General features: G+C 34.6%; 1 protein-coding gene across 3 annotated transcripts; it reads right to left on the reverse strand.

The window, feature by feature from the left end:
* Positions 1–528: 528 nt before the first annotated feature.
* On the reverse strand, positions 529–4,907 carry LOC116161653 (casein kinase II subunit beta). Of its 3 annotated transcripts, none has more exons than XM_031475082.1 (5): positions 4,787–4,907; positions 4,503–4,578; positions 4,348–4,450; positions 4,094–4,285; positions 529–1,207 (listed from the first exon to the last, which is right to left on the reverse strand). In XM_031475082.1, exons 2-5 carry the CDS (start codon positions 4,572–4,574, stop codon positions 909–911), a joined length of 666 nt encoding a protein of 221 aa, XP_031330942.1. In that variant the 5' UTR covers positions 4,575–4,578; positions 4,787–4,907; the 3' UTR covers positions 529–908. The 3 variants fall into 3 exon arrangements, with proteins under 3 accessions (XP_031330942.1, XP_031330940.1, XP_031330941.1); XM_031475080.1 differs by having other exon boundaries at positions 4,094–4,288; XM_031475081.1 differs by having other exon boundaries at positions 4,094–4,288; positions 4,797–4,853.
* Positions 4,908–12,688: the final 7,781 nt, after the last annotated feature.

Below are 12,688 nucleotides of genomic sequence, written 5' to 3' on the forward strand. Positions count from 1 at the left end.
TGGAAGAAATAATTTAACCAGATTATTTAGTCCGTTTCGAACTTTACCAGGTGCTTGCAAGTTTATTTTGAAAAAATACATTTGAGGCACGCTTAAAAGTTGACGTATTATTTATAATTAGAAATAAAAATAAACAGGCCCGCAATTTGGTGTTTGGGTATTCTTGGACTACCTATTGCATACGTTTTCAGCGTACCTCAAATACCTACCAAAAAATATCCACCGGCTCTCCTGTTACTCCTCTCCTTTAACATCCAATTTTAATTTTTTTCGCAGTTTCAGGATCAGGAGCATGAACCCTAGCAAGAACTAGATTTCAACATTACTGGTCTCCCTTAATCCAGCTATTGCAGCGGGCGATTGATGTTTCTTCAAGTTTTCTTTACTCTACTGACCGGGTATTTTTTCACTTAGGCTTACAGGTTTGGACACACTATGCTCGACTTCAAAGCTTAAACACTCGACTCTTAAGCAGGTTTGCCAAACTTTAAATCCAAAGTGATGTACTCTGGGGAGTGAGCAACTATAAAACTTTTGTACTTGTTTATTTATTGAAAAAAATAGCTATAACTTAAAGTAATAAAGTGCAATGTATATACTTATACACTGCAAATTTACTCTATAAACAAACATTTTATTACATGTAAATTTATTGGTTAATACATTCTTAGAAGAATTTTGGTATTCGTTACAAATTACAAAGATGTTCACTAATTTTATGGAAATAAAAACTACTATAAACAGATTGTTAAATAAAATGTTCCGCAATAGTTCCTCAAGCTGCATTAATTTTTCCGACAATAACCTCATAATAGAGAGATCGATAAATAAAAAAAATTTTAAATATATAAATAGGTAAAATTATTGCAGCTCAGTTATAATAATACACATTTTTTTACAATTTTTGTTTAACGTTTGCCGTTATTGTAACCTATTGCACGCATGGGTGCTTTAAATGTTGACGCAGCTTGCTGTTGAAGCTGATATGCTAAAGGGTGAATTTTGAAGCCGTATAACCTTGGTACGAACTGGTTTGTTGGACGTTTTGGTCTATATTCAGGATGAACCATGAAAAGCATATGAGGAAAACCAGTTCCGAAGTATGCTCCGTCGGTGTGATGGTGACGAGAAGATTTAGGTGTGTACACATCCATGCATTTCGGACAGTAAGATTTTACCATCGCTTCTCCAGGTACATCTGATAAGCCTGTAATAAGTACTTCTGTTAAAAGACACATAGTAGCTTATGGATGAAGGATAGAGAAATGTGAAGGTACGCAAAAGCAATTATGGGATACCTGAGGTCAGACACTGGGAAATTCTATTATTTAATCAAAATTTGAATTTCCCAAATTCCTAAATCATAAATGACCACACATCCAGTAAGCTGAATCACTTCCTTTCTGTATAGATGATCACAGCAGATTAGGATTGAATTTAATGATCAAAATGTCGTTGCAAAATACGGAATTAGATGTGATCATTAATAACTATTCTCAGCTTTTTTGCAGAATGCTTTGAATTTTGAAAATTTATTACTCAGAACAATGTAAGACAAGAAAACTCGTTTTTCGTCCACATCAGTGTGGCACTCATTCAGTATCTTCAGTTAAAATTTCAGAGAAAGTGGTCCACAAATCAAAAAGTTTATAATCCTTGATTTCAATTTACCTTCCACTGAAATTTCAGAAGAACTGAGTCACAAATAAGCAATGTACACGGTGGTTCAAATTCGTGGCTTCTTATTTACGGGATAAATGGTGAATTTCGTGTACACAGAGTTGAACCACTATGAAAATGTTTATGGATTCTCAAAATATTGAACTGTTTTGAAATTATTCTTCTTAATATAATCTAAAATATAGTGAAAGAAACCCATAGCAGGAGGAAAACTAAGTATAGTAAAAACTAGAGATACTGCCTTCTTGATTAGGACGGCAGTATTGGGATCTCCTTAATGATGAACGACACAGTGTAGGTTAAATGGGAGCAAAGTTGCCCCTTTTTATGACTAAAAGAAACACATTTCAAATTTTAGTCCAAAATGGTTGCTAAAACGTGTGAGTTTAGACTAATCAAGGCTTAAAATGCAAAAAGTGATTTAATGCTATAACATTTCTCATAAGAGTAAAAAAATTCCTTCCTGGAAATCTTGACAACATAACGGACCAAATTGTGAAGAAAACCTAAGATAGTGACACAGCCGTAGTGACAGAGAGACGGGCGGACTAAGTGACACAATAGTATTTTCTTTGATTTTTGTGGAATTGCGCTAAAATGTGACGATTGATCAAAGAATATTAATGGAAGTAATTATTACTACATTTTAATCACGTACTTAGGCTTAGTTCATTTTGTAATCAATATAATAATTAAACTTTAGTCGATCATAGGTCTGTGGTTAAAAAAAAGAAAAAAAAACATTGTTTGAAAGATCTAACAATTCAATATTGCAGCAACTTTTTTTTATTAATTGGCGCAATAGTGAATTTTTAGATGGTTAAAAGTGCCTTTTGCTCTTTTTTTAACGCTTAGATCGACTAAAGAATCAATTATTATACATAACTAATTTACTATTATTCGAGCTATTGCTATCTGTTTAATCATAGGTTATATTGAAAGGATTCTTTAATCAAGCAACAATTCATGATACCTACTCATGTAAAAAAAAGAAAGCGATATTCATATGTCAATAATGTCATCTTCAAGTTGATCATGTTTGAGTTTATCCTATAAAAACGGGAAACTTCCATACTAACTTTTTTCATAAGTTGCGAACATTTAATTTTTTGAAATTCAGCAATTTTTAGTGTTTTTTTGATAACTTCATTCGCGAGGAATTTTCAAATTGTCTAAATGGAATTTTAAATATTGCACCAAGTTAACCAAATCCGTATCTTCGATAACAACAAAGTTACATATGCAATCCCACTCGATCTGAGACACCCTGTATTTGAGCAGGACCAGAATAATATCGACAACTCTATCATACTCTGCTGAGGATTTTGAACTCTATGGATTAAAACAACTGCTCTTTCATTTGATGGATCAAAGACTAACTTTTATTCCCGTCAAACACAATTCAATAATTAATGCTTACATTTAAATGTACCTTATATTATACTTTATAATCATCATACTCATTATAGTCTACAAAGTAAATAATTGCCCCCATCTTCATCAGTGAATTTTTTAATATATTCATTTCCATACAATTAATACACCTTGACTTAAAAAAAAGGTTTTTATTCATAAGCAGCAAAATAAATTAATTTAAAAATAGCATTTCGATGGTTTCATTTGGAAAATGTTAAAACTGTAATAAGAAACCAGATGGCGGACTATATTCAAACCTCGATTCAAACAGATGGAAATGAAACACTGTACCCACTGTTAAGGGAAATACAATTTGGCTACAAAAAACCTCCACAAACCTGTCTTTTATCATTGCATACAAACACTATAAGAAGCTTAACGCTTATGGATCATCCACTACGATTTATTTCCCAATGTTAGACTTCTTATAGTGTTTTTATTCAACGCTCTTATGTATCAGTTAAATTTATGTTATAGATAACCTCCTATGTCAATACATTTGTTTCCGTGGAAATGAACTGTCAAATGTGGAAAATAGATTTAATCATAACATAAGCACTGACATCCTAGTGTATGTTGCACCTCCCTGTTAAATGCAGTGCATATTTTCACGTTAGGAATCTATTCTTTGATTTACATATTTGACTAAGAGCCAGTTAATCTCGAGGTTAATCTCACCTGCTTGATAACCTACACATGTTTCCATGGAAGATATCTGTCACATAGATTTAACAATAGCTTTGTTCGCGGATGCAATTCTGAACCAGTTCAGGAACGATACGCACGCACAGTCTAAATAGTAGCGTTCGCGGTTAACGAATTTGGGATTTACGCTTTACGTTGATCTGGAATTCGTTCAGAAGTCCATCCGCGAACAAAGCTAATAACAAAAAAAACGGTCCTTAACGTACTTGTTGGTTAGAAACTGATCGCTTATGCTCTTATACCAAATTGTGGAAAATGGGCAAGTTAAGATATGTCTAATGTTTACACTTACCTAAGGGTAGCATTGGTTGAGATTCACAATATACTCGCGGACAATGCCCAAAGTCGCCGGATTGGTATTTCTCTATCATTTGCGCAATTCCTCTATTAGTTAATATATACCTAGCGTGTATTAAACCGTAAAGCATCTCAGCAGCTTGTTCTATTAGATCCGACTGATTTGGATTGTCATCTAATTCGTCATCTACTAAATAAAATGCACATATATACCTAACCTAAAAAAAAAGAAAGATTCGGAAGTTATACCTGGTTCTAAGTCTAATATCATATCTAAAGCCTGACGATAATGTGGAACTTGTTCGTTTAAACCCGTTAAATTAAATTTGTCTTGTATGTAGTCCTCATCAACCTGAAATCCAAACCTCCATCTATGCAAATTTCTGTACTATTTTATACATTACCTCGCAGAAAAATTCATTTCCTCTTAATCCACAGAACCAGGAAATCCACGAAACCTCTTCAGAACTGCTCATTTTTCTATAAAACGAAAGAGAAAATTAAAAACGTAAATTTAACGCGTTGGTGGGTGTGCAACTGAAAATTCATTGACAACTTATGTTTACTACTACTACTAGGGTATTAATTTAATTGCATATTCCCTTAGGGAAAGCACACGAGTGAGATAATTAGGGAAGTTTTATACTAAAATACGGCTACCAGAAGGCGGACAGGACGTATTTATTACCTTTTTGTACCTTTATTAGCCACGCTTACGATACTACATCTACGACTACAACAAAAAGGGAAATGTAACCAACGCCATCTTGTGACGTTTAAAAAATAAACAAGGGAATGATGGAGGGGATTTTAAAAATATTCAATTTTTTGCCTTATTTGGGTCTTCTCATAAGATTTTGCTAAACAATTTGGTTGACATTAATACAGGAGGTAATCTTAGACCGCATAATCACGGTCAAATTCAAAGATATTTACGCTAACCAACCGTACGACGGCCTTGCCTCCACTACCTTTTGATTTTATAACTCTCTTTGGTTTGGTCTTGCATTCATTGCAATTGAAATTCAGGTTTCGTAGCAGAAAGTGTACTACAAAATTCGTCCCTTGATTTCACTTTGTACGCGTTAATCTTGTGTAGTTTACGCATGATGACACGTAAATTGGTAAGTACCATTAAAATACTAATAATAATGAACGGGCATTTAGTAGTTTTTTTAACGCAGACTGTTCAACTGTTGTCAGTTTCGACAACGGTGTAAGTACACCGTGTTTCGACATTCCTGCCTACCTAGGTAAATATTACGAAATTTCCGTGCCGAGGTTTACGTAGCGAAACGAGGAACGGGTTTAAATTTCTATTGTTTGTTTTTGTACCTGCTTAATTTTAGCGTTTTTAAATTTCGAATTGAAGTTCGTCTAGTTCCATAATAAAAATTGCAACAATAAATATCTCGCTGACCTCGACTTGTAAATTATACAATTTCTTTGTTTGCTTGATAATGTTTATCGCCCAAACTTGCTGGTTAATTAAACATCTAATTAACACTCATTTTTTTTCATCCCAATTCAACTTATTGGTTGATATCAACTGTAAAATGCAAAACGCGCGATTTTCATTTATGATTATTGTAGGCGGATAGTAAACTATTTTTGTGCTCGACAAATTATGATTAGTTTTCTTAAGTCACAAACTTAATCGGAGTATGACGCATTTTTGTTACACTTTTGAAATTATTCTGTAATTATTGTAATTGTAACTCATTTTTAACAATTTTAGTGCATTTAATAATAAACGTAGTGGCCCAAAGCGGGCTGCAATAACGAATTTTTGGCTCAGTGCTTCATTTGAAAAAATTTTGAACCTAAGGAAATCACTTTTTTGGAGTTTTTTGCGCGACTAAATTTAGCATTTTGATTTTATTAGCAAATTTTTGAATTTCATTTATGAGCTTTTTATTATTAATTTTACGAGTGACTTTATCACATTTTCCATGCATTTATCATTACTCCCCAAAAAGCTATGGCTATGTATTTCTTTACTAAAAGCATCTATGGTTAAAATTTCAAAGAAATATCTCCATAAATAAGAAAGTTGGCATTGCGCAATCGACGCATTCGCTCATCTTATTTTTTCAATGTGCGATATGTTTGCCTTTACCACAGATATACGTATATCTGTGACTTTACTAAAAGCACCTGTAGGTATAATTTAAAAAAATGTTTACGTAAGTAAGCACGATATGTAAATAAGGAAGTTAGCATTGCGCATCCTGCGCATGCGTACATTTTGCCATACGTGTGCTTTTACTAAAAGCATCTGGTTAAAATTTCAAAGAAATATCACCATAAATAAGAAAGTTGAAAAACATTTGCCCAATTGCTATTGCAATGACTCGATAAATCGGTAAATCTAAACAAATATTTCTTTTATGAGTTTTAATCAGGGCGAAAGTACGCAATATGCTGGGCAATATGTTTACTAGACAGTATGGCACCGTTGCAAGGATAAAGTATGCTATAATACAATTTAGTATTTCACGAATACATATTTGGGGTAGGTGTAGTGTACGTAGTATAGCTACAACATGAACTATCAATTAATGTTCATTATCTAAGCCGTTATCACATTGTTGCGCGCGGGATGACCTATTTACAGGAATAATTTTGGAAACGCTGCAGAGGCGTAATAAAGTTTTTCGTAATGAGTTTTTTTTAAGGAGTATCAATATATATTTTATCAGTACATATTTGAAAATGAAAACCAAATATAGTGTTGCATTACTGCATTTCACTCTTACGAAATTTAAATTTCAGCTTTATTCCGTGTGTTATGAACGTACAGGTCAGTTTGCTCTTGACCGATGCAATTACGTGCCAGGGTTACGATAATATGTATGGGTTTATCTGCACGCAGTAGCATTGATACAAGGGCGAAAATAAAAAGAACAGTGACGTGCAGGTCTGTTTCATATAAATTTTGGGAAACAATACAAATTTAAATTCAGTATTTGTTTTGCAAGTAATACGTATTATGTTATTAGAAATGGAAAAATATTAATGTTTTCACATACAAACTCCTGATATAGGTAGTAATCAATAAGCACAAAATGAGACAGTGATTCAAAAAATTCAGCGTCGTAGGTGGCGGTGATACGGTGTTTGTCGTGAACGAGCCTCAATTCACTTGTCAAACGGACCTGTCAATTTATTAACGTTCGTGTGTATCATTGAACTATACAGAGTATACAGGGTGATTCCTATAGTACCTGCCACCGTTTGGGAGCGTATAGGGGGTGCCTAGGGGAGTATTTTGATATAGGACACTTGGGGTCGGAAATCTAAAATAAGGGCGCCAGAACCAAATTTATCTTCTGGAATTTCACGCCTGTATGTAGGCAACCCAACCGACCGACGTTTCGCGCGGAGCGATGCAGAGCGAGTTAGCGCGAGGAAGCGACATGGGAGGGAAGGAGGGAAAACGACAGTCAAAAGCAATAACGTTTACAAGTGTTCAACGTGGCCACCGTTGTTCTCAATGCACTTCCTACATCTAGCCAACTATTATTATACTATTGCCATAGTGTTTATTCACTTGATACGCGTCGTTGCAGACGGGATTTCGTGGGTTTAAACAAAATTCTGATCAAGTGTCAGCCACACATCGCCGCCTGAGATCGCTCCGTGTGCACCGCCGGCCGGTTGGGTTGCCTACCTACAGGCGCGAAATTCCAGAAGGTAAATTTGGCTCTGGCACCCTTATTTTAGATTTCCGACCCCAAGTGTCCTATATCAAAATACTCCCCTACGCACCACCTACACGCTCCCAAACGTAGGCAGGTACTATAGGAATCACCCTGTATAGTTCAATGGTGTGTATGTATATAATTAAGCGAATTGTCAGTTACATGGTATGTTCACAGTTAAACTTCCATTGTTAACTATCACACTGAATTTTTTAATCGCTCTACACAGGGTGGGCCATTAGTGTGTGGTGTGGGTGCGAGATTGTGCGTTTATTAACGCACATGTTTAAAATTCATTGTCGGGACATGTTGAAGGACTCTAAGGCTACAATCGGAAAATATTTTCAACGAAGTAGCAATTGTTACACAGGGTAATTTATATCAAAGATGCCTTTTTTAATGTAACCCCCTTTATATTAATATATATTTCGATACCTTGGTCAATTTTTTAATTACATACGATATCTAAAATGAGTCGTTAAGCCGCAATCCGTTATTTTTTAAAAAAAGTAGAGGTCCATTAAAAACTGAATATCGCAGTTTTTATAATAAAACTAATAATAAACTAATAATTGTAAATTTTTTAGGGTGTCAAAAAAGTAATATAGGCGCCATGTGCTCCTTTTGGGTCAAACTTATAATGGTAAAATCAAAATTCGAAAATATTCGCTCACTTAAATGATACGGGGAAAAACCAAAAAATCAATTTCAGAACGACCCTATATTTTCTTAGTTAAAAGAGATATCGAAAAATGTATATTACAACAGTGACTTTATAATGCCTGTTGTTTGTATTTTAACTTCATTTTTTTGTAATTAGTGGACTGAAGGACCATAAGATATACTTTTTGGTTAAAACTCGTGCATGCTTAACTCAACTCTCTCGCACATCGTTTCGTCTTCGCTCGCCCTTCTCTCTTCATTTTTAAGCGTTTTCGCGAATCCGCCCGAGTGCCCGATTGTACTTGTATGATTTGAATTTATAGCGCGCCGAAACAACTGAGGTTTAAACACCTGTTGAATAATCTGCAGTTTCCGAGACCGTTTCTAAAATAGAAGGTACGACATTAAGTTCTCTCTTTAGTCTTTATACTATACGATGAATGGGATGATATTAAAAAAAATCAAAAAAACTTCAAATGATTCAAAAAGATACACAAATATTTCATTTCAAAAAGATTATTGATTTTTTAAATTTTTCTAAAATCTTTTTTTAACCTTTTTGAATCAATACTGAATATTTTCACTTTCATATTTTTGAAAAGAGAGTTTAATGTGCGGTCTTTTTAGGTTAGAATTTTTATGATACCACCAACAATTACGGAGGTAAAATTCTCCCAAATGGAATATCCTGTACGCTTACTTTATTAATGACAGCTGCATCAAAGAAAACGTGGCGCATCGTCTCGTTAAAATTTAGCGAATTTTTGAGCTATACGTAGACGAATATCAAAATTTGGTCTAGCAGCTGAATCTCATTTATCAGCCACTTTCATTATTTTACAATGAATTTTTATGTGCATATTTACAGAACACATATTATTTTTTGTATAAAGTATACTGTTACCATTGAACTATAAACAACCGTAACTGGAAGGGAAACCGGTATAGGCGACTGCCACAAATGCGTATCGTTGAAACCATGCAACAGAATGAGTTGGTGGTAGGTAGGTATAACTATTTCACTCACTCTCATCGCGCCCAGTTTGTTTATTAGCACGAAATTTGTCAATGAATTTAATGTTACTAGGGTGAGAGAGATAAAGATACTACCACTCGTCTGGCTTCGCTAATTTCCCTTCCAGTTACGAGGGATAGAGGAAATTTCTTCTATGCTGTTACACTGTATGGCTCTATGGAGGAACATAAATCATCAGATGAATTGACCAAATGACGATCCCAAGGAGACGTACTGCATAGCCTCCTTCTCTCCTTTCGTTTGCTTGCTTCATTGAAATACACTGTAAAGAACAGTATTTCTTGCAAACCTTAAATCACCCTGAAGATGTTTCGTTGCACAACGGTTTCTTATCGCCCTAACTGGAAGGGCTCTGAGTCTTTAACGAGCTTTTGCAAGTTGTCAGTGGGTAGATTTCGTTTTACATGGAGGAATCGACTTCCAACGCGTTACTTATTTTTGAAAAATAGCCCGAAAATGTTTTATGAAAATTGATATAAATAATAACAGAGAATCATGCGAATTTTATTTTATATGGGTAATTCTAATGGTTTCTTTCGATGGCGAGAATACGTTACAGTATTAAATACTGGATATAATATCTAAGATGGACAAATGCATTAATTGCTTTCTGAGTCGGTGGACAAGTAGAGGTGGGTGTCACTTGAGTGTTTTCTACTTTGCAAGGAATGTCTGAGGCCATGTTTGTGTACGGAGGATACGAGTCGCTTGGCATATTTCTTTATCCTTTTTTCAATGTCCTTCCCAAAGACACGTACACCGCGTCTGTAAAATAAGTAACACTTTCGCTCTGGTATACATTGAAACGGAATCAACGTGCAAAATATTGCAGTTGAATTTTGACTTACTTAAGCAATCTTAAGTCGACCACTCTGCACGAATGCATTGCGCATAGTAAGAAAAATAAACTCAACCCATAACTGCTCGCACCTACAACCACGTCTGATTGTAGTATATCCAAGTGATCCGCCACGACAGTGCCATCTATACCAATTAAAGTTGAAGCGTCGTGCACATGGTCCGGAATGGTACTTATAAATGTCGTAAATTTACATTGGAGAGGACACCAAAAATCTAACATAAGCAGTTCAACCATAAGAGCGGCAACGAAAAACTGAAATGTAAAAGTTGCCATTGGTTCTTTCAGGCCATATTACCTCCATAACTTCCCTAACTGGTTTTTTAAGACTGCGAAAACACGAGGGATGGGGGTTTGAAGGTATGTTCCAAAGTAAACAAAAAACGGCCTTGAGAAACAGCAAATATGCTCCATAAGGAAGGCAACCTGAATCCGCGGGGTTTCTAAATAGGTATGTTCCAGTTGCATTCAAGAAACAAGCCGCTGCAATTGGTAAAACACGGCCCATCCTTTAATTTTGTTTATTATTTCTTGCACTGTCAATTTTGGCATTAGGCGAATTGTACTTGTCAGCTTGTGTGTTTTGAAACAACGCTCAGCCATCGGTGTCTAAGGTCTAACGATCACGTGGATAATTTATTACGTACTTTCATTCGATAGTGGTAGAACTACCAAGCAGAACATTTGCTCTCGCTTTTTTTGCCTTTTTCACTTGATGAGAAGTATGAAGAAGAGGTTAACTTCGAAGAACTAATGAAGCAATAGACGTCGTAGGCATGGGAATTTTTTTCGATATATCGATAGTTATCGATAAGTATCGATTTATCGATACCTATCGATATGTCGATAACTTGATATATCGATATGTCGATAACTATCGATATATCGATATGTCGATAACTATTGATATATCGATATGTCGATAACTATTGATATATCGATATGTCGATAACTATTGATATATCGATATGTCGATAACTATCGATATATCGATATGTCGATAACTATTTGTACGATAAAATTATGTTATTGTTGAGATTTCAACGAGCGCTACTATTTTTATTAATAAAATCCATTTTCGGGTTTACTCTCATGTAAATTTACTATTATTAGTTGCTCGACGTTTCGGAAACTTAACTTTGCTTCCTTTCTCAAGAGAAGCGCTACGTCACATCATCATCCATGCCAAATAAACGCAGTAATAAAATCTTTAGAAAATAGATCTTTTCGTCTTACTGACGATTGCTCAAAAAAAGACGCACTTCAAAAACTTGAACAAAATGTTGCATCAAAATGGCTACTCTTTAGATAAAATAAAGAAGACAATCAAAGGGTGTAATCATGGCCTATGTATCGGTATCTGATTGATGGTTACAGAGGACCAGTCACAAAAAAAACAGAAAAAGCTAAGAACACTTCAAATTTAGATATACAGTTTCAATTGATTGACATTTACGAAATCTAACAAAAAAACTCTTGATAAAGGTAGCAAAGAAACGTCGAGTAACTATTAATAGTCACTTTACACGAGAATAAACCGGAAAATGGATTTTATTAATAAAACTCGATAAGATAACTATCCCTGTCGATAACTATCGATACGATACGTCGAATATTTCTCTCAAATGAGGCGTGCAATTACCGCTTAATTACAGCGGTAATTGCATTGTAGAAAGCTAAAGAGCCCTGCGATAATTGCACAGTTAATATGGTAACTCCATTAAAGTTGCAAGAACTGCATTCGGTTATTTTCATATTTTGTTAAAAGAGCCCTCTTGTCTTGTCGGGCTCTTTCGCCAAAATATAAAAGTAAACTCATGCAGTTTTTAGACACGCTTTCAAAAAAATTATCGGTAATATTATATCGATACCTATATATTAAAAACTATCGCCATAACGAGAACTATCGATATACCGATACTTATCGATATAGCGACAGTTATCGATCTTTCGATAGTTATCGGTGTATCGATAACCATTGATATTTTGATAATTATCGGCATATCAATAAGTAAAATATATCGATAGGTAACTACCAGATACTTATATCGATAGGTGAAAACAGTTATCGCCCATCCCTAGCGATAACTATCGATATATCGATACCTATCGATAGTATTCATATATCGATAACTATCGAAATATCGATAACTATCGATATATCGATAGACAAATCGATAACTATTGATATATCGATAACTATCGACATATCGATCGATAACTATCGACATATCGATAGGTATCGATATATCGATAACCATCGATATTTCGATAATTATCGGCATATCGATAAGTAAAATATATCGATAGGTAAGTACCCGATACTTA

Source organism: Photinus pyralis, unplaced genomic scaffold (assembly GCF_008802855.1).
Source record: "Photinus pyralis isolate 1611_PpyrPB1 unplaced genomic scaffold, Ppyr1.3 Ppyr1.4_LG10, whole genome shotgun sequence".
Taxonomy (NCBI): domain Eukaryota; kingdom Metazoa; phylum Arthropoda; class Insecta; order Coleoptera; family Lampyridae; genus Photinus; species Photinus pyralis.